Genomic DNA, 22,368 nt, shown 5'->3' with positions numbered 1-22,368 from the left:
CATTTAAGAGGCATTTGGATGGGTATATGAATAGGAAGGGTTTGGAGGGATATGGGCCGGGTGCTGGCAGGTGGAACTAGATTGGGTTGGGATATCTGGTCGGCATCGACAGGTTGGACCGATGGATCAGTTTCCATGCTGTACATTTCTATGACTGACTGTCACTCCCCATTATATTACTCACTGACTGACTGTCACTCCCCCTTATATTACTCAATGACTGGCTGTCAGTCCTCCCTGAATTACTGACGGACTGTTCCTGAAGAAGGGCTTATACCCAAAACGTCGATTCTCCTGTTCCTTTGATGTTGCCTGACCTGCTGCGCTTTTCCAGCAACACATTTTTAAGCGCTGACTGTCCTTCCCTCCTAAATTACTCACTGACTGACTGACTGTCACTCCTCCCATTACTCACTGACTGTCACACCCCCCATATTACTTATTGACTGTCACTCACCCCTGTAGTACTGACAGACTATCACTCCCCTTGTATTATTAACTGACTCACTTGTATATTACTCACAAACTGACAATCCCCCGTATTACTCAGTGACTGTTACTCCCCCCTGTATTACTCACTGACTCTCACTCACCATGTATTACTCCCTGACTGTCACTCCTCTGCATTACACATCGAGTGTCACTTCCCCCGTATTACTCACCGACAGTCACTCCCCCTATATTACTGAATGTCACTTCCCTCTATATTGCTCAATGACTGTCACTCCCCCCTGTATTACTCAGTAAATGCTACTTTCCCCTATATTGCTCACTGAATGTCACTCCCCAGCCCCTCCCCCTGTATTGCTCACTGACTGTCACTCCCCCTGTATTGCTCACTGTTTTCTGACAGCGGCCCGATGTTGCAGCTGCTGCTCCTGCTGCTGACATCGAGCCTCGGCCTTGCTGCTACCTCCAGACCGGGGGTGGTGCTGATCTTGGCCGATGACCTCGGATACGGCGACCCGGGCTGCTTCGGGCACCCGAGCTCCCAAACTCCGAACCTGGACTGGCTGGCGGCGAATGGCAGGCGATTCAGCGACTTCTACAGCGCGGCCAGTGTCTGCAGCCCGTCTCGGTGAGGCCAGAACCTTCGGGAGAGCGAGTGGATCTGTAATCTGTGTTGATTCATTTACCATTATCTCATATTTACGAACTAATTTTCAACGATTTACACACAACAATCTATTATGCAGTAATTGATTAACTTGCAATAATCGACATTACTAATGTAACCATCTACAGTAGTTAAATCTAGTATTATGTATTGGTTAAAATATAATAATATTCAGACGTGCAGTAACTGGCATTAATTAATATAACATGACTCCATTCTCATAGTACTATCTAGATTTTAAAGCATCCCAAATCTGTATTTGTAATGTATAAGCTTGTCGGAGATACAATGACCAAATTGTGCACAGCGAGATCTGGTAGTCAGCAGCCTACTAACAACTGAATAATCTCTTTGTGGCTTCAGTTAAGGGTCAAATATTTGGCTGAATGCCAGGGTGAATTAGCCAGCTCTTTATGCTGACAAAGAAGCCATTTCAATTTACAAAGGGACAATGCTCCAAAGCTTGTGATTTCAAATAAACCCATTGGACTATATATAACCTGGTGTCGCATGACTTTGTCCACCCCAGCCAAGTATCATAGTTCTTCTATGAGCAGTGGTGAAAAATATTTTATAGCACGTGACACTTTAACTTTTTAAAGTCAGCACCTCTAACAGTATGACATGCTATTGATGAAATACGATATGCTAGAACGTAATCTGCAATGAATAAATTGCAATAATTAATTGCAGTGACTAAATTCAATAATCTACATTATATAATACACAACAAATAATGGTTGAAGATCTCTCTTTACCTCTTATACTGTTTGCAGTGACTGGTGTACTGTGCTTTGGGCCTATAATGGGGTTTCCTGGTATTTTATTATGAGGAACTAATGTAAGCATTTATTTATATATTGCTCAGTAATTTTCATGTCTTGCTTCCCCCTCTTAGGGCAGCTTTGCTCACAGGCCGCTATCCCGCTCGGTCAGGGATTTATCCAGGTGTTTTCTACCCTGCGTCAAAGGGTGGTCTTCCACTAAATGAAACCACCATCGCTGAGCTGCTAAAACAGCAAGGATACCAAACAGCAATGGTGGGTAAGTGGCATTTGGGCTATGGGCTCAATGGGAGCTACTTACCCATCCATCAGGGTTTTGATAAATTCTTGGGCATCCCCTACTCCCATGATCAGGGGCCCTGCCAGAACTTGACGTGTTTCCCACCAGATACCAAGTGCTTTGGAGAGTGCGACCAAGGTGTGGTCCTTCTGCCCGTGTTCAGGAATAACAAGATTATCCAACAGCCGGTCCACTTTACCAAGCTCACTCCAATGTATGATAACTTTGCAAGACACTTCATTCTGAAAGCAGCAAAGAAGCAGAAGCCATTCTTCCTTTACTATGCATCACATGTGAGTACAGCCTCTCATGGCACCTTCGGCAAAATTTCAAGTTGTCTGATATAACACATCAAAATCTCAAAGTTAAAATTATCATCCTTGTATTCAAATACTTCTCTGGCCTTGCTACTCCTAACCTACTTCACTACAGTTTGCCAGTTCTGGTCTTTTGCATATGTTTAATTTTCATATCTCCATCACTGCAGACTATTTTCAAATGATTAGCTCCTAACATGAGCGCTTTCTTCCTCAACCTTGCCATCTCTCTAACACTTGCTCCTTCTTTGTGAAACTCCTTAAAACTAAGCTTTTCATGCTTTTTAAAAAATATTCAGTCATGGGATGCAAATGTTAGGAGCAAGGCCTGTATTTATTGCTCATCCCTAATTGCCCTTGAGAAGGTGGCAGTGAGTTGCCTTCTTGAAGGTCTGCAGTCTTTTAATGTAGGGCCACTCTTAGTACCATTAAGGAGGGCGTTCCAAATACATGTCATGATACTTTCTTTTGTGTCTCAATGGTGAATATCATGCTTGTGAACATTACCAGAAGTTCCTAAGAGGGACTGAGCAGTACATTACATTTCCTATTGATATGTGGAGTCTAGACATAACTGTGTCCTTAATAATTGAACAAATTCAAAAATTGAGTCTATACACTAATGTTCCCACTTGCTACCACCGGCCATAATATTCTTCTGACGTGTTGCTGTCAAATGCTCTGTATTCCTGTTTTTGGACAACAACTTCGCTAATGGGCAATTCCCTTTGCCATGCTGTGGGGATTTGCATAGGTGCTCACGGACTTAGCGATAGATCCTTCCAACAGGCATTGCACAGTGAGCTCTCACTAACATAATTTATGAATATGTAGAAACCACCTGCTACTAATTCCTCATGTTCTGTTTCTCTTTGTAGCATACCCACTATCCCCAATTTGCTAGCGCTGATTTCGCTGGAAAATCCAAGAGGGGTCCTCTAGGAGATGCATTGATGGAATTTGATGCATCAGTGGGGGTGATACTAAATGCTTTACGAAAAGCTGGAGTGGAGAATAATACTCTTGTCTTCTTCACTAGTGACAATGGGTATGATGAATTAAAGATATTCAGATTATTTGTTATCTGTATTTGAGATTTGTGCCAACACACTTTTTAGATCTATTTATTCATCCTTGGGTGGTACTGGCATTTATTTTCCATTCATAATTGCCTTAATTAAGTGGAGATGGATCTTCTTAAATCACTGCTGTCTGACTATTTGATGCAAATGCCAACTTGCTGGGCCATTTCAGAGGGTAATTGAGAGCGAGTGGCATATTTGTGGAACATGCAGTTCAGGTTAAGCAAATACAGTAGATTTCCTTCTCTAAAGTACCACAGTGTTGAGACACATTGTTTGGATTTTTATAAGCATTTCACAAGGTAAGATTTTAACTCTCATTCTCTGGATCATAATCCCAGTAAAATAACCAGAATGTCACCATGTTCTATTACTGTCTGGGTCTGCAAGTGTGAGTTGCTCCTGTGGTTTGTTGGAAGTCAACATTTGGAATTTTCACACTTCCCTTGGAGGATGTCATGAAGTAGTGTAAGGGTTTATATGCTGATTCAGAATGTATTAGTCTTTGCATTAAAGCTGTTTTCAAACCAGAACTATCCGTTGATGAAATTGGGGAAAGTAGCGTTGCTTATTCCCATACGGTGGGAGAGTATTGTGAACAGCCCAACTCGTAAGAGGGGGTCGTTAACACTTAGTGTGACCCTCATTGAATTCTGTGATGGAATCCTGCTGTCCCTGGAGATCTCTAGAACATTGCATTTCTGACTTCAAAATTGCCGCTGAGTGAAACCTTGCTACGTGTGTGAGAAATACACTGTTTAAATAGAACATCTGTCATGGGCTCACCCACCACCACACACCATGCTGTGAGTTACTGAGGCACACAAATCAGTAATCCCCCTGTTGAAAATCTTGCATACCAATCACATGCTATTTACCTTAAAAGTTTACGTGCTTAATAGTAATAATGATTATATTGCACCAATTGGTGAAAATATCAAGGACCCAGTAACTTAAGAGCATTAGGCTAGGTCACTAAGGTGACCTAAAGAAACAGTCAAATACACAGCAGTCTGTTAGGATCTGGATGTGCAACCAGAGAGGAAAGGGAGGCAGGTTTACTTGTGGCTTCTAAAGGATAAGCTCCTGAAGAAAGGAAATTTGCAAGGCTTTGGGTAAGTGCCGAAGAGCAGGGATAGCTAAATTATTCTTGCTGAGAGCCAGCATAGACTCGATGGAATAATTGGAGTGAATCAGCATTGATGGTCTCACTAAATTAGCACATTTAATTAGATTGTTTATCACAAGAAAGAAGCTCTCATCCAGTTAAAATGACTGTCCGTTCTAAACCTAATTCCTAGCAGGCTCATGTCCAGAGCAATGTGACACATCAAAAACATCAGTCAAGTGCAGAGGAAGGCAGCTTTACTCTGTATCTTTCTTGTGATGTGCCTGAGTTAAGAGGAAAGGTCACTAGACCCGATATGTTAACTTTGATTTCTCTTCACAGATGCTACCAGACCTGCTGAGCATTTCCAGCAATTTCTGGGGTTTTTTTTAATGTACTCAGCCTGGCTGTGTTTGTTAGAACTTTACTCATTTGTCTGACACCAGGTGCAAGATGTGTGAAAACCACTGAGTTTCTTGAAACGCATAATTGTCTCATTTTTTAATGTGTAATTGTGAGCCCAAGAATCTGCACTTAATTGACTTGATATTTTATCTTCAGTCCGGAACTGAGGCGACAAATACGTGGTGGGAATGCAGGGCTGTTGAGGTGCGGCAAAGGCACAACGTACGACGGGGGAATGAGGGAACCTGCTATTGCCTACTGGCCTGGCCGTATCATTCCAGGTTTGTGACTGTCCAACTGCCTGAGTATCAGTTATGCTCCAAGTTTGAAAATGAAATTTTGCTGATAATCCAAGGTTGTAAACACCGTACACAAATAGGGATTCCACTCAATTATAGACCGGCCAACTGATCACAAGATTAAGTGACATGATGTTACTTGCTCCATGGCTGATCTATGTTTACTGTCTTTGATTTACTGTGTTTGCACCATAACTCTGAATACACAACAAATATCTGTTCATTTCAATTTAGGTATATACCCAAAATTCACAGCACTTTGGAGGGGGAGAGAATTAAAGACATTCGTCACACTTGTGTGTGAAAAACTGTTTCCTACTTTAGTTCCTTAATGATTTGGTTGTAATTTTAAGATTATAGGCCATTGTTCAGGTCTTTTTCAACATTGAAAGTAGGTTTTCTATTAACCTAAACAACTTCTTCTATCAAGTCGAAGCTGTTGATTAGATTCCCCATATAATCTTACAATTGATACTTTCTTTGGAAACATCCCATCTTAAAACTGCATGTGCACTAATACGAATCTCTTTCTACATAGAGATGGTATTCAGAATATGAAGAGTAGGATTAGCATCTGGTTGAAGATTTGTAGCTCGGGTGTCCGTTGTTGTGGTTCTGTTCGCCGAGCTGGAAATTTTTGCTGCAAACGTTTCGTTCCCTGGCTAGGGAACATCATCAGTGCTATTGGAGCCTCCTGTGAAGCGCTGCTTTGATGTTTCTTCCGGTATTTATAGTGGTTTGTTCTTGCCGCTTCCGGGTGTCAGTTTCAGCTGTAGTAGTTTGTATGTGGGGTCCAGGTCGATGTGTCTGTTGATGGATGTTCTTGCCGCTTCCGGGTGTCAGTTTCAGCTGTAGTGGTTTGTATATGGGGTCCAGGTCCATGTGTCTGTTAATGGAGTTTGTGGATGAATGCCATGCCTCTAGGAATTCCCTGGCTGTACTCTGTCTGGCTTGTCCTATGATGGTAGTGTTTTCCCAGTCAAATTCATGTTCCTGGTTGTCTGAGTGTATGGCTACTAGGGATAGCTGGTCGTATCGTTTTGTGGCTAGCTGATGTTTATGGATGCGGATTGTTAGCTGTCTTCCTGTTTGTCCTATATAGTGTTTTGTGCAGTCCTTGCATGGTATTTTGTAAACTACGTTAGTTTGGCTCGTGCTGGCTATTGGGTCCTTTGTTCTAGTGAGTTGTTGTCTGAGTGTGGAAGTTGGCTTGTGTGCTGTTATGAGTCCTAAGGGTCGCAGTAGTCTGGCTGTCAGTTCTGAGACGCTCCTGACGTATGGTAGTGTGGCTAGTCCTTTTGGTTGTGGCATGTCCTCGTTCCGTGGTCTATCTCTTAGGCATCTGGTGATAAAGTTGCGTGGGTATCCGTTTTTGGCGAATACCTTGTATAGGTGTTCCTCTTCCTCTTTTCGCAGTTCTGGTGTACTGCAGTGTGTTGTGGCTCTTTTGAATAGTGTCCTGATGCAGCTTCGTTTGTGTGTGTTGGGGTGGTTACTTTCATAGTTTAGGACTTGGTCTGTGTGTGTTGGTTTCCTGTGTACCCTTGTGGTGAATTCTCCGTTGGGTGTTCTCTCTACTAACACGTCTAGAAATGGGAGTTGGCTATCCTTTTCCTCTTCTCTCGTGAATCGTATTCCTGTGAGTGTGGTGTTGATGATTCGGTGTGTTTTTTCTATTTCTGTGTTTTTGATGATTACAAAGGTGTCATCGACGTATCTGATCCAGAGTTTGGGTTGGATTTGTGGTAGGGCTGTATGTTCTAACCTTTGCATAACTGCCTCTGCTATGAGTCCCGAGATTGGTGATCCCATGGGTGCTCCGTTGATTTGTTCGTATATCTGATTGTTGAATGTAAAGTGTGTGGTGAGGCACAGGTCTAGTAGTTTAAGTATGCCGTCCTTGTTGATAGGTTCGGCCTCCTGTGTTCTGTTATGTATGTCCAGTAGGTTGGCTATTGTTTCTCTGGCTAGGGTTTTGTCAATTGATGTGAACGGAGAATTCACCACAAGGGTACACAGGAAACCAACACACACAGACCAAGTCCTAAACTATGAAAGTAACCACCCCAACACACACAAACGAAGCTGCATCAGGACACTATTCAAAAGAGCCACAACACACTGCAGTACACCAGAACTGCGAAAAGAGGAAGAGGAACACCTATACAAGGTATTCGCCAAAAACGGATACCCACGCAACTTTATCACCAGATGCCTAAGAGATAGACCACGGAACGAGGACATGCCACAACCAAAAGGGCTAGCCACACTACCATACGTCAGGAGCGTCTCAGAACTGACAGCCAGACTACTGCGACCCTTAGGACTCATAACAGCACACAAGCCAACTTCCACACTCAGACAACAACTCACTAGAACAAAGGACCCAATAGCCAGCACGTGCCAAACTAACGTAGTTTACAAAATACCATGCAAGGACTGCACAAAACACTATATAGGACAAACCGGAAGACAGCTAACAATCCGCATCCATAAACATCAGCTAGCCACAAAACGATACGACCAGCTATCCCTAGTAGCCATACACTCAGACAACCAGGAACATGAATTTGACTGGGAAAACACTCCCATCATAGGACAAGCCAGACACAGAACAGCCAGGGAATTCCTAGAGGCATGGCATTCATCCACAAACTCCATTAACAGACACATGGACCTGGACCCCATATACAAACCACTACAGCTGAAACTGACACCCGGAAGCGGCAAGAACATCCATCAACAGACACATCGACCTGGACCCCACATACAAACTACTACAGCTGAAACTGACACCCGGAAGTGGCAAGAACAAACCACTATAAATACCGGAAGAAACATCAAAGCAGCGCTTCACAGGAGGCTCCAATAGCACTGATGATGTTCCCTAGCCAGGGAACGAAACGTTTGCAGCAAAAACTTCCAGCTCGGCGAACAGAACCACAACAGTAGGATTAGCATTGTTAAAATTAAATATTGTGGAAGAAATGGTGCCATTTGGGGTTAATATGTACCAGGAATGATATGTCATATTTTGGACAATATTCTTGCTTCGTTTGCAGGTGTAACCCATGAGCTGGCCAGCACCCTGGACATCCTTCCAACAATTGCCAGCATCTCGGGTGCAAAGCTTCCACAGGTCAAACTAGATGGATATGACATGAGTGATATCCTCTTCAATAATGGGAAGGTGCAGAGAGTAACATCTTAATTTGTACGTTACATTAGAGCTGTTAGGACTTTGACTCATCTCTATCTAACTGCCAGTCTGTGCCTGTTTGTTTCTTTTAATCTATCAGTCTGCCTGTCCTTCTATTTGTCTGTGTCTCTTTCTTCAATATGTGATCAAGAATAAAGTATAGGAGACAATATTACCATTTATAGATGTCATAAAAATATACAAAGGAGGACTGTCAAGCACGTTGCTAGTTGGATAGGGACATCAGATGACATTTAATACAAAAAAATGGGAAGTGATGTATCTTGGAACAATACATAAGGAGAAAGTTGTAGCTGAAGTTATAAATTTTTACTTGAAGCAGAGACTTAAATCTATAGGAAAGCAAGGAGGTGAGTTACTGAAGTGATTTAAACAAAAACATGGGATCCTAGGTTTTATATGTGACTGAACCAAAGACATCATGGTTCACTAATGATAATGAAATAGCAATAATTTAGTTACAATGAGAGACAAGAGGAACTTTCTTGACAAGTTTTGATGAAATGGGCAAGGATTATTCCCACGCCAGTGAGTGAGTAGACGGTATTAATTTAGAATCGTGATCAAAAGAACAAAGGTGGAGGTTTAGAGAAAAGCTTCTGGCCAAAGCTTTGATAATTTATGGACTGCTTGACCACAAAATGTGAGGAAAGCAGAATAAATCTTAAATATTAAGGAAAATATTTGAAGGTGGAGGATTCAAAATGGTCTGGGGAAAGAGCAGAGAAACAAGAGTTCACTGAGTCAATAAAGATCCTTCATTTCTTTAAAGTCCTTTGATTCTATGCCTTTGGGCATTCAACTCCGGGTTTAGCAAGTCATTTTGCATTTACTGCATTTGAGTTTTAGCGCTAGCTGGATGGGAGATAGTGGGCAGTTCTTTATGGTAGAAATTGACCTGAGGGAAGAAAAACATTTGAGCTGGCACATTAGAGATATCAGCTACATTCCAAACTTATGGTTCAGTCATTGTAAGTGATTCCCAGCCTGAAAACTGATGACAGATTGGAGAGCCAGTAGCTGTGGCAATGATGTGAACCCACCAGGCAAGGTGTAATTTGCAGAGTGAGGTTTTGTACTCAGGACTGTGGCTGAGAAGTAAGCGTGTTGCCACTGAGCCACATTATATGGAGAGCAGCTCAGTTTTGTACCTGTGCACTGGACAGATTCTCACTAGGGAGAAGAGAATGGCAGCTCTTTAGGTGTATTTTCAGTTTTTATATTTAAAACTTATTGTTTCACGAGTGTTCTCAGGACTTCACGGAAGGTGGATTGGGGTTAGGTATCTATATTTGTGTTATCTTGCTGTGCTTAGATTGAATGTTGGGTTTCCTCCATTGCATTGGTAACTGCTTCTAAATAAGCTTTGGGTGCCTCAGGGATATCCCTGAGGTGGTAAAAGCAGCAATGTAATAAGAAAGATTACATTACAATTACTAAGTATCACTTGCTTTTGCACTTTGTCGAGCATTGAACTTATCAGCTCAATGCATAAAAACACTTTTCCCAACCTCTGCCCTTGTTCTTTTGCTGATGCCAAAGAGCTGAACCGTTATTAACACTAGAAGCCAACACATGTTTCAGTGCCAATGCTGAGTGCCTCTGCAGGTAATTCATCAGCAGCAAGGCAGCTGAAACACCATGCCAACTCCTGCACTCACACTTACAGGCGGCACGGTGGCTCAGTGGTTAGCACTGCTGCCTCACAGCAGCAGGGTTCCAGGTTCAATTCCAGCCTTGGGCAGCTGTCTGTGTAGAGTTTACACATTCTCCCCGTGTCTGCGTGGGTTTCCTCCCACAGTCCAAAGATGAGCAGGTCAGATGAATTGGCCATGCTAAATTGCCCGTAGTGTTAGGTGCATCAGTCAGAGGGAAATGGGTCTGATTGGGTTACTCTTCGGAGGGTCAGTGTGCACTGGTTGGGCCAAACGGCCTGTTTCTACACTGTAGGGAATATAATCTTAATTTTAATTCTTTGAAGAGGTGACAAGTAGGTTAGACCAGGGAAACCCAGTGGATGTGGTCTATCTAGACTTTCAAAAGGCCTTTGATAAGGTGCCACACGGGAGGCTGCTGAGCAAGGTGAGGGCCCATGGTGTTCGAGGTGAGCTGCTGGGATGGATTGAGGATTGGCTGTCTAACAGAAGGCAGAGAGTTGGGATAAAAGGTTCTTTTTCAGAATGGCAGCCGGTGACGAGCGGTGTCCCGCAGGGTTCAGTGTTGGGGCCACAGCTATTCGCATTATATATTAATGATTTGGATGAGGGGACTGGGGGCATTCTAGCAAAGTTTGCAGATGATACGAAGTTAGGTGGACAGGCAGGTAGTACTGAGGAAGTGGGGAGGCTACAGAAGGATCTAGACAGGTTGGGAGAGTGGTCCAGGAAATGGCTGATGGAATTTAACGTGAGCAAGTGCGAGGTCTTGGACTTTGGCAAAAAGAATAAAAGCATAGACTACTTTCTAAATGGTGAGAAAATTAGTAAAGCCAAAGTACAAAGGGATCTGGGAGTGCTAGTCGAGGATTCTCTAAAGGTAAACATGCAGGTTGAGTCCGTGATTAAGAAAGCAAATGCAATGTTGTCTCTTATCTCAAGAGGGTTGGAATATAAAAGCAGAGATGTGCTACTGAGACTTTATAAAGCTCTGGTTAGGCCCCATTTGGAGTACTGTGTCCAGTTTTGGTCCCCACACCTCAGGAAGGACATATTGGCACTGGAACGTGTCCAGCGGAGATTCACACGGATGATCCCTGGAATGGCAAGTCTAACATATGAGGAACGGCTGAGGATCCTGGGATTATATTCATTGGAGTTTAGAAGATTAAGGGGAGACTTAATAGAGACGTACAAGACAATACATGGCTTGGAAAGGGTGGACGCTAAGAAATTGTTTCCATTAGGCGAGGAGACTAGGACCCGTGGACACAGCCTTAGAATTAGAGGGGGTCAATTCAGAACAGAAATGCGGAGACATTTCTTCAGCCAGAGGGTGGTGGGCCTGTGGAATTCATTGCCACGGAGTGCAGTGGAGGCCGGGACGCTAAATGTCTTCAAGGCAGAGATTGATAGATTCTTGTTGTCTGGAGGAATTAAGGGCTACGGGGAGAACGCTGGTAAATGGAGTTGAAATGCCCATCAGCCATGATTGAATGGCGGAGTGGACTCTGGGCCGAATGGCCTTACTTCCGCTCCTATGTCTTATGGTCTTATAGAGCTAGTGCTGGCACTGACAGACAAAGGACCTGCATACCTCAACCTGCAATTCAGCTAAAAATAATTACTTCCTATTTCTGTCTACTGTACATTCTCACCAACAATCCTCTGTGTACGTTAATTCTTTATAGAGCAAACGGGAAACCATGTTTTACTATCCGGTCACCCACACCAAAAAGCTGGGAATTTTTGCTGTGCGTTATGGAAAGTACAAGGCTCATTACTATACTGAAGGTAAGAAAGTACACAATCACTTTTTAGTCATAAGGCTGCTCCTGCTTGTCAGAAAGTGAGAGGCTAATGAACAGGCCCCATATAGTGCAAATGTTGCAGCTGAATGTGTATAACAAGTTAATGCGAGAGAGAGAGAGCTGCTGAATGGAAAAAGGAAGTTGCTGAAAGAGAGCTGCTGAGAAAGAGAGGTGATGAGTAAAAGAGAGAGGGGCACCAAGTGAGTATGAGAGAACAGTCAAGTGAGAGTGTGAGATGCCAAGTGAGTGAATGTAAGAGGGAGCAAACGAGTATAAAGAAGAGGCACCACGCGGGTTTTGTTTTCATTTATGGATTGTAGGCAGCACTGGCTGGGCCAGCCATCTACATTTATCCTTGAGAAGGTGAGTTGCCTTCTTGAACTACTGCAGTCCTTTTGGTGTAGACAGAACCACAATGACATTAGGGAGGGAAATCCAAGAGTTTGATCCAGCAGCACTGAAGAAGTGGTGATACATTTCCAAGGATAGTGAGTGGTTTGGAGAGGAACTTGCGGGTGGTGGTCTCCCGTGTGTTTGCTGCCCTTGTCCTTTTAGATGGTAATGGATGTGGATTTGGAAGATTCAACCACTAAGGAATCTTAGTGATGCACTGCATCTTGTAGATCGTACAAATAGTTGCATCTAAACATTAGTGATGGAATGAATGTATGTATGTGGGTCCAACAGAACATGCTGCTTTGTCCTGGATGATGTCAAGCTTCATGAGTGTTGTTGGACCTGCACTCGTCCAGGCAAGTGAGGAGTATTCCACACACACCAGACTTGGTCGTTTTGAAAGGTGAGCAGGCTTGGAGAAGTCAGACGTCACAATCCTTGCCGAAGGATTCCTAGCCTCTGACATGCTCGCAATTAATAAAGCATAGTTTTTTGGGGCTTTATTAGTAGGGACGCAGAATTCAAGAGGAAGGAGGTGATCCTGAACTTGTATAAGATGCTTGTCAAACCTCAGTTGGAATATTATAGACAGTTCTTGGTGCCACATTATATGAAGGATGTGAACCATAACACAGGGAGTGCAGAAGTGGCTCACAAGCCATTCCAGGGATGAGAAACTTCAGCTATGTCAATACATTGGAGAGGTTGGGACTGTACTCCTTGGAGCTAAGAGAAATTCTGACCGAGATTTTCAAAATCGTGAGGGGATGAATAGTGAGTAAAGAGGGAACTTGTTCCCATTTGTAAATGGATCAAGAAAGAGAGAGTATATGTTTAAAATGAATTACAAAAGAATCAAGTATGATTTGACAAAAAAAAAACACCTTGTACGCAATGAATGCTTCTGGTCTGGAATGCGCTGCCTGGAAATTGGAAGCAGGTCCAATTGATGCATTCAGAATAGCTTGGACAATTCAAATAACATGTAAGAGTATGGGGTAAAACATAAAAGAATGACATTAAGTCTTACTACTCATTTGCAGTCACAATTGTCTCAAATGGGCCCCTTCTGTGTTTTATCACAGCTGTGATTCTAGATGAGTGAATTGCCATGAAAGAGGAGTACTAAGTGAATGTGTGAAATACAAGCCGAGTGAGTAAGTGACATTGAGAGAGAATGGTTCAGGGTAGGGGAGAAGGAGGCATCAAGCATGTGAGTGAGAGATAGAGAGAGGGGAGTATTGAGTGAGTGCGGTTGGGGAATAAGTCCTGTGAGTGAGGGAGGAAGATGATGTCATGTGAATGTGTGAGGGAAGGGGGAAAGGAGAGGTGCCATGTGAGTGAGAGGTGAGAGAGACAGGTGCCAAAGAAAACAAACTAGCATGTGAGCAAGATCGTGTGAGTGAGAGAGAGAGAGAGATGCACTGTTTGTAAACCTGGCTTTAAGTGATGGTAAGACCCTGAAGGCAAATGGCTCTTTGAATGTAACAATTTGTTTTTTTTGGGCCAGAAGGTACAAACTTGCTAACAATAATGTACAGGACAGAATATGAAACACACCCAGAGGGTTTATTATAGTAGCTGAAAATGTGTTGCTGGAAAAGCGCAGCAGGTCAGGCAGCATCCAAGGAACAGGAAATTTGACGTTTCGGGCATTAGCCCTTCATCAGGAATGAAGAAAGTGTGTCCAGCAGGCTAAGATAAAAGGTAGGGAGGAGGGACTTGGGGGAGGGGCGATGGAGATGTGATAGGTGGAAGGAGGTCAAGGTGAGGGTGATAGGCCGGAGTGGGATGGGGCGAAGAGGTCAGGAAGAAGATTGCAGGTTAGGAAGGCGGTGCTGAGTTCGAGGGATTCGACTGAGACAAGGTGGGGGGAGGGGAAATGAGGAAACTGGAGAAATCTGAGTTCATCCCTTGTGGTTGGAGGGTTCCCAGGCGGAAGATGAGGCGCTCTTCCTCCAACCATCGTATGGTTATGGTCTGGCGATGGAGGAGTCCAAGGACCTGCATGTCCTTGGTGGAGTGGGAGGGAGAGTTAAAGTGTTGAGCCACGGGGTGGTTGGGTTGGTTGGTCCGGGTGTCCCAGAGTTGTTCTCTGAAATGTTCCGCAAGTAGGCAGCCTGTCTCCCCAATGTAGAGGAGGCCACATCGAGTGCAGCGGATGCAATAGATGATGTGTGTGGAGGTGCAGGTGAATTTGTGGCGGATATGGGAGGATCCCATGGGGCCTTGGAGAGAAGTAAGGGAGGAGGTGTGGGCGCAAGTTTTGCATTTCTTGCGGTTGCAGGGGAAGGCGCCAGGAGTGGATGTTGGGTTGGTGGGGGGTGTGGACCTGACGAGGGAGTCACGGAGGGAGTGGTCTTTTCAGAACGCTGATAGGGGAGGGGAGGGAAATATATCCCTGGTGGTGGGGTCCGTTTGGAGGTTTATTATAGTATCTGAAGGAATGTTTTGACAAAGATTTCATTTATCTCCATTAGGTTCCATTCTTAGTGACACTAGCCCAGATGAATCCTGCCACTGGAGCGCACCAGTCATGCGTCACATACCTCCATTGCTCTTTGACTTAGAAGCAGATCCTTCTGAAAACTACAGACTCAGCTGCTATGAACTTCCTACTTTCGCTTCAATAATCGAACAGATCCAGAACGAAACAGTCAAATTTGAGTCAGAAATGGAGTTTGGAGAAAGCCAAATGGAGAGGGGACTCGACCCTGAACTTGAACCATGTATTAAACCCGGTTGCGAGCCACGGCCTCAGTGCTGTCAACAGACTTAGCCAGGGAGATGGAAGGAAAGCAAAATACAGCCTAACAACTATATTACTATCACTTGCTAATCTCATGCCGAACCTATCCCGTATCGATTTGGAACAGGGAGATAAGTCCAGCAGAGTCCTGGCTGCTAGAATCTGTGGTTAAATCCTTGGGTGCAGGTGAACAATTGAGGATGATTTAAAGAGCTTCATCTCCTTGAGAGGAAGGAAATTCCCAGCAAGGATGCTTCTGGGTTCCCTGGTCCTTTGAAAAATTAAATCATTGCAGTGAATTCTATTAATTGTAGCTTCTATATTTGTTTGGCCAGTCGACAGTGAAGATAACATTGCAATCCTAATCTTCGAGTCTCCCATTCTACCCACTCTAACTGTAATCCTCACCTTGTTGAAATTGAGACACAAAATGATTTCACTTTTAAAAACCTCAAAACTATAAAACTCTTTCCCTCCATTTATCTCCCCTTCTCCCAATAATCTGCTGGCTTTTAAATGCCATCTAATCAATATTTCACTTCATCTTCCCAAGTTCGTGCTTCAGTGGTCTTGGTCTTAGATAAGGATACTCTATCTTTTCCTCTGTGTAGTTTGTGATCTTGGACCAGACTGCCATACTTATGAATTTCCTAAAATCATTAACTTTTTCTTTAAAGTAGAAAAAATTGTGACATCCAAGGTACCTACTAAGGGAATACTGATGCAAGATCCCAAGGTTTTGAACAAACAACAATAAGCTTTACTATATAAACTTAGGAGAAAGTGAGGACTGCAGATGCTGGAGATCAGAGCTGAAAATGTGTTGCTGGAAAAGCGCAGCAGGTCAGGCAGCATCCAAGGAGCAGGAGAATCGATGTTTTGGGCATAAGCCCTTCTTCAGGAATGAGGAGAGTGTGCCAAGCAGGCTAAGATAAAAAGTAGGGAGGAGGGACTTGGGGAGGGGCGTTGGGAATGCAATAGGTGGAAGAAGGTCAAGGTAAGGGTGATAGGCCGGAGAGGGGTGGGGGCGGAGGGGTTGGGAAGAAGATTGCAGGTCAAGAAGGCGGTGCTGAGTCCGAGGGTTGGGACTGAGAGAAGGTGGGGGGAGGGGAAATGAGGAAGCTGGAGAAATCTGCATTCATCCCTTGTGGTTGGAGGGTTCCTAGGCGGTAGATGAGGCGCTCTTCCTCCAGGCGTCATGTTGCCCGTGGTCTGGCGATGGAGGAGGCCAAGGACCTGCATGTCCTTGGTGGAGTGGGTGGGGGAGTTGAAGTGTTGAGCCACGGGGTGGTTGGGTTGGTTGGTCCGGGTGTCCCAGAGGTGTTCTCTGAAACATTCCGCAAGTAGGCGGCCTGTCTCCCCAATATAGAGGAGGCCACATCGGGTGCAGCGGATGCAGTAAATGATGTGTGTGGAGGTGCAGGTGAATTTGTGATGGATATGGAAGGATCCCTTGGGGTCTTGGAGGGAAGTGAGGGGGGGAGGTGTGGGCGCAAGTTTTGCATTTCTTGCGGTTGCACCCCGCACCGCTTTCTTGACCTGCAATCTTTTTCCTGACCTCTCCACCCCCCACCCCATCTCTGGCCTATCACCCTCACCTTAACCTCCTTCCACCTATCGCATTCCCAACGCCCCTCCCCCAAGTCCATCCTCCCTACCTTTTATCTTAGCCTGCTTGGTACACCCTCCTCATTCCTGAAGAAGGGCTTAAGGCCGAAACGTCGATTCTCCTGCTCCTTGGATGCTATATAAACTTAGAACAGTAATACACTCTACAATATGTGGACTATTTTAGTTTCAGAATATGTTCAGCATGGACTGGTTGGACCGAAGAATCTGTTTCTGTGCTGTATGACTATATATGCACAATTTCTAGTTTAACATCCAGATAGAGTTAAATATGGTTAACAGACAAACCCTACAGAATGTATCAAATAGCAAGTGTGTGCAAGACCGATCCCACAGATTTCTTAGCAACCTCCCCAGATATTGGTGACAAAGTCAGTCATGAAATCTCTTTAAAACTTAAAAATTCTTCTTTTTGAAGGACTGAACTTCAGATCTTCCTCAAAAAGCGTGCTCTCAAGATTTGCCTAAATGACTGCCATTTTCTGATAATTCACATTTTTCTGAGTCTGCGCTCTCCTGGATTATGGAAACTGGATTTCAACAGTTTCAGGCTCAATTTGAGCTCTTCACAGCTTCACCAAGTCAGTATTGCTTATGTGTTTCATTGAGCTCTAATCATCTTATTCAGCTGCACAAAGTGAATACTGTTTCACACTTAGTTGCATTGAACTAGTAACAGAACATAGCTTCTTGCATGCTCGTGTAGCACTTTGAATTCTCCTGAGCCTGAGGCCCTGTACTTAGCTGGACCTGCTGGCTCCCTGGCCTTCTGCCAAGTGCTAATTGTTTGGAAGATGTAGACTGTAGGGAAATAGATGGTGACACCTTGCAAAATGTCCATATTACAGAGGAGGAAGTGCTGGATGTCTTGAAACGCATAAAGGTGGATAAATCCCCAGGATCTGATCAGGTGTACCCTAGTACTCTGTGGGAAGCTAGAGAAGAGATTGCTGGGCCTCTTGCAGAGATATTTGTATCAGCGATAGTCACAGGTGAGGTGCCGGAAGACTGGAGGTTGCCAAACGTGGTGCCACTGTTTAAGAAGGGTGGTAGGGACAAGCCAGGGAACTATAGACCATTGAGCCTGACATCAGTGGTGGGCAAGTTGTTGGAGGGAATCCTGAGGGACAGGATGTACATGTATTTGGAAAGATGAGGACTGATTAGGGATAGTCAACATGGCTTTGTGCATAGGAAATCATGTCGCACAAACTTGATTGAGTTTTTTGAAGAAGTAACAAAGAGGATTGATGAAGGCAGAGTAGTAGATGTCATGTATATGGACTTCAGTAAGGCGTTTGACAAGGTTCCCCAAGGGAGACTGATTAGCAAGGTTAGATCTCAAGGAATACAAGGAGAACTAGCCATTTGGATACAGAACTGGCTCAAAGGTAGAAGACAGAGGGTGGTGGTGGAGGGTTGTTTTTCAGACTGGAGACCTGTGACCAGTGGAGTGCCACAAGGATCAGTGCTGGGTCCTCTACCTTTTGTCATTTGCATAAATGATTTGGATGTGAGCATAAGAGGTACAGTTAGTAAGTTTGCAGATGACACCAAAATTGAAGGTGCTGTGGACAGCGAAGAAGGTTACCTCAGATTACAACAGGATCTGGACCAGATGGGACAATGGGCTGAGAAGTGGCAGATGCAGTTTAATTCAGATAAATGCAAGGTGCTGCATTTTTGGAAAGCAAATCTTAGAAGCACTTATACACTTAATGGAAAGGTCCTAGGAACAAAGAGACCTTGGAGTGCAGGTTCATAGCTCCTTGAAAGTAGAGTTGCAGATAGATAGGATAGTGAAGAAGGCATTTGGCGTGCTTCCTTTTATTGGTCAGAGTATTGAGTACAGGAGTTGGGAGGTCATGTTGCGGCTGTAAAGGACATTGGTTAGGCCACTGTTGGAATATTGCATGCAATTCTGGTCTCCTTCCTATCGGAAAGATGTTGTGAAACTTGAAAGGGTTCAGAAAAGATTTTCAATGATGTTGCCAGGGATGGAGGATTTGAGCTATAGGGAGAGACTGAGCAAGTTGGGGCTATTTTCCCTGGACCATTGGAGGCTGAGGGGTGACCTTATAGAGGCTTTCAAAATTATGACGGGCATGGATAAGGTAAGTAGACAAAGTCTTTTCCCTGGGGTCGGGAAGTCCAGACCTAGAGGGCATAGGTTTAGGGTGAGAGGGGAAATATATAAAAGAGACCTATGGGGCAACCTTTTCACACAGAGATTGGTATGTGTATGGAATGAGCTGCCAGAGGAAGTGGTGGATGGGTATATGAATAGGAAGAGTTTGGAGGGATACAGGCCGGGTGCTGGCAGGTGGGACTAGATTGGGTTGGGATATCTGGTCGGCATGGACGGGTTGGACCGAAGGGTCTGTTTCCGTGCTGTACATCTCTATGACTCTAAGTCGGCTATTGAAGCACCTTTCTCAGGGTGGAGCCTCCTCCCTGCTCCCTGTTCGTAAGTACAGTACCTAACTTACTATAAGCCCAAAAGCAGCAACATTCTCCTCTGACTGCTACATCAACGTGGAACATTTCTGAGAGAACTATTAGTGGGCGGCACGGTGGCACAGCGGTTAGCACTGTTGCCTCACAGTGCCAGAGACCCGGGTTCATTTCCCGCCTCAGGTGACTGACTGTGTGGAGTTTGCATGTTCTCCCCGTGTCTGCGTGGGTTTCCTCCGGGTGCTCCGGTTTCCTCCCACAGTCCAAAGATGTGCGGGTCAGATGAATTGGCCATGCTAAATTACCCGTAGTGTTAGGTAAGGGGTAAATGTAGGGGTATGGGTGGGTTGCGCTTCGGCAGTTCGGTGTGGACTTGTTGGGCCGAAGGGCCTGTTTCCACACTGTAAGTAATCTATTAGAAACATCACAACAAGCTGCGCCCTTCCATTTTGAATGTAGCTAATATTTGGGAACATTCAAATGTAGCAACATTTTGGAACTACATGTTGCATGAGTGTTACATATTCACAGTTTGCTGGCTTGCATAGTATAGAAAGGGTACGAAAAGAGAATTTCATCACAGGAGAGAGAAAAATTAAGAACTGAAAGAAACAATTCAGCCACTTATTAAAATCCTGTTTGCTGTGCTATTCGGTCATTGTTGATCTGGATCTGTATTCCATTTATCTAATTTTGCTGTATATTCCTTGAATCTCTCAATCTCCAATTGATCGCCATCATGGGGAAGAGAGTTCCAAATTTGCACTAGAGTTTATATGAAGTGATGTGTTTTTTCCCCACTACACAAAATTCTTTCTTTACAGTATCAAATAATTACTTTAAACATTTTAGGTCACCCCTCAAACATCTGAACTAAAGAGAATCCAAAGCAGAGTGTGTGATATTTTCGAAAACTTTTAATGGAGGCATCAATCTAATCTTGTATATCTAAGCAATTACTGGTTGTGTTCTACTGAATGTAGATTTTATAAGAGGTTTCTGGTCTTTGGTTTAAGGTACTGCAGTATTTCAGTGATTCTGGTGATCTCTTCTGAAACAAGATTCAATTTGTAAAATTAGTTCCAGCTTATTATATCATTGTTTCCAGCAAAGTTTAAAATGTCTGAAGAGAGAATTCATTGCACTAATTTACCACTGTTATATGTATGTTCAAGATGTAATAAATAAACATGTATCTATATGAATTTAACTCCGAAATTATTTTGTAAGCTGCTATGTTGCAAATGGGCCCTCCCCAGTTTGACTTAATGTAAGTAAAACTGAAGCCAGATTTCGGTCCCACTTCAGCTTTGCTGGACATTCATATCTTGCCCATCAGGAGTATGTGTGTGTCTTTTGGTACCCAAACTACAGAAGGTTCTTGCTTGTAAACACTGAGATTAGATTAGATTCCTTACAGTGTGAAAACAGACCCTTCGGCCCAACCAGTCCACACCAACCCTCCGAAGAGAAACCCACCCAGAACCATTTCCCTCTGACTAAAGCACCTAACGCTACAGGCAATTTAGCACAGTCAATTCACCTGGCCTGCACATATTTGGACTGTGGGAGGGGGAGCACCCAGAGGGTGTTTTTACATGTTCAGCACCATTCACGACTCCACAAATACTGAAAGAATTTATGTCTGAATACAGCAGAACCTGGACAATATCCCAGAGGAAACTCACGCAGACACGAGGAGAACATGCAACTCCACACAGATGGTCGCCCGAGGTTGAAATCGAACCTAGAACCACTGAGCCACCACGCCACCCCTGTCCACAAATCCTAGGCACACACCAGTATGGGCATCAAATGAAGAGCACTCGTCACAATAATGTGTTCTGTCTTCCTCATTGACTTCTCCCTATCCTGCTGATACTCTAAAAATAGTTAAAGCGAGTCAGTGTCCCATGGCCCCAAATATTCAGCAGCTTTCAGAAGATGAACAACTCTCCCAACACTGTATTAGGAATGATCTGGGAAAGGCAGTTCAATTAAAAACTTTCCACTCCTGCTCATGATTCATTTTGAAGACCTTTAGTTCTAATCAATCACTCACGTTTGCCCACTGTAACAGTGGGGATTCAGAATTTTATTTTAATTGTTCTGAGTCCAGACATCATTTCCCTTCATTAAGTACCCTGAGAAATTGGTGGTGAGCTAGTTTGACTGGTGCGCTCATGTAAACCAGTGCTTCCGCTATGATTTTAGGAAAGAAGGTCTAAAGTATCAACATGTCTCTGACTTTATGGCCTCACTGTTGCAATTGAATGCTGTTAAAGATGTTGATGGTTGGGCTGAGAACTGTCCCCGAGGAACTTCCAAGCAAATATAACCATTTTCCTTTGTTTACTATGACACCAGTTACTGATGCTTTCCCTTTGACTTATATTTTGCTGAGCACTGTTGATGCAACACTCAGTCATTTCATGCCTTGACGTCAAGGGAAGCCACTCTCAATAGGTTAAGATAGCCTATTGATCAAATATTTCGAGCAGAACCAGAACTGAGCATCGGTAACACGGTTTCACTTGATTCCAGTACTGGTTACTCCTTCCTTTATTCTAACTGTTTTCTTGACAGGAAGCTTATCAACTGTTTTAGATTTATCCTGTACTTTGAGGTTATACGTGATCAGTTTTCCATGTGTTGAGTAGATGTCTGTGAAATTATACTGGGGCTGGTGCAGACTGGACAAAGTCTTGTCCTTTTAATGTCAGTTTAACTCTCTGATTTAGAAGATTATGGGTTGACACCACATTTCAGGAATTCAGGCTGACATCTCCAGTTTTGTACAGAGGGAAGGCTGTGACAGTGGGGATTCAGATGAAACATTATTGCGTGTTGAAGATCTGTTAACATTATTTTAAAAGTAAAAGTTCTTTCTGATCAATATATATTTATGACAGTATTGATTGCCAGACAAATAGCACCGTGACACCAGGAATGTCATGCCAAAGCCCATGTAAAAGTATTACTTTGTGTTGTGCCTGTGACTTTCATCCATCTGAAGATCTCTGTATTGACAAGAGAATATAGACAGCAGTACAAATCCATC

The 22,368-nt window shown here is 43.8% G+C and overlaps 1 protein-coding gene across 1 annotated transcript; it reads left to right on the top strand.

Annotated features, from left to right (window-relative positions):
- Window positions 1-715: 715 nt before the first annotated feature.
- On the top strand, window positions 716-15,528 carry arsa (arylsulfatase A). The gene is made up of 7 exons (XM_060843128.1): window positions 716-1,078; window positions 2,016-2,475; window positions 3,378-3,547; window positions 5,251-5,375; window positions 8,456-8,583; window positions 11,960-12,062; window positions 14,956-15,528. The coding sequence occupies exons 1-7, from the start codon at window positions 861-863 to the stop codon at window positions 15,252-15,254; spliced, it is 1,503 nt and encodes a 500-aa protein (XP_060699111.1). The 5' UTR covers window positions 716-860; the 3' UTR covers window positions 15,255-15,528.
- Window positions 15,529-22,368: the final 6,840 nt, after the last annotated feature.

This window comes from Hemiscyllium ocellatum, chromosome 23, assembly GCF_020745735.1.
Source record: "Hemiscyllium ocellatum isolate sHemOce1 chromosome 23, sHemOce1.pat.X.cur, whole genome shotgun sequence".
Classification (NCBI taxonomy): domain Eukaryota; kingdom Metazoa; phylum Chordata; class Chondrichthyes; order Orectolobiformes; family Hemiscylliidae; genus Hemiscyllium; species Hemiscyllium ocellatum.
This window is presented reverse-complemented; position numbering and strand designations above follow the sequence as displayed.

Bases quoted from the DNA above. Each gene is read 5' to 3' on its own strand.
- arsa (XM_060843128.1), top strand. From the start codon at position 861: ATGTTGCAGCTGCTGCTCCTGCTGCTGACATCGAGCCTCGGCCTTGCT. The intron at 1,079-2,015 runs GTGAGGCCAGAA...TCCCCCTCTTAG, and splicing joins AGTGTCTGCAGCCCGTCTCG to GGCAGCTTTGCTCACAGGCC. The intron at 8,584-11,959 runs GTGCAGAGAGTA...AATTCTTTATAG, and splicing joins TCCTCTTCAATAATGGGAAG to AGCAAACGGGAAACCATGTT.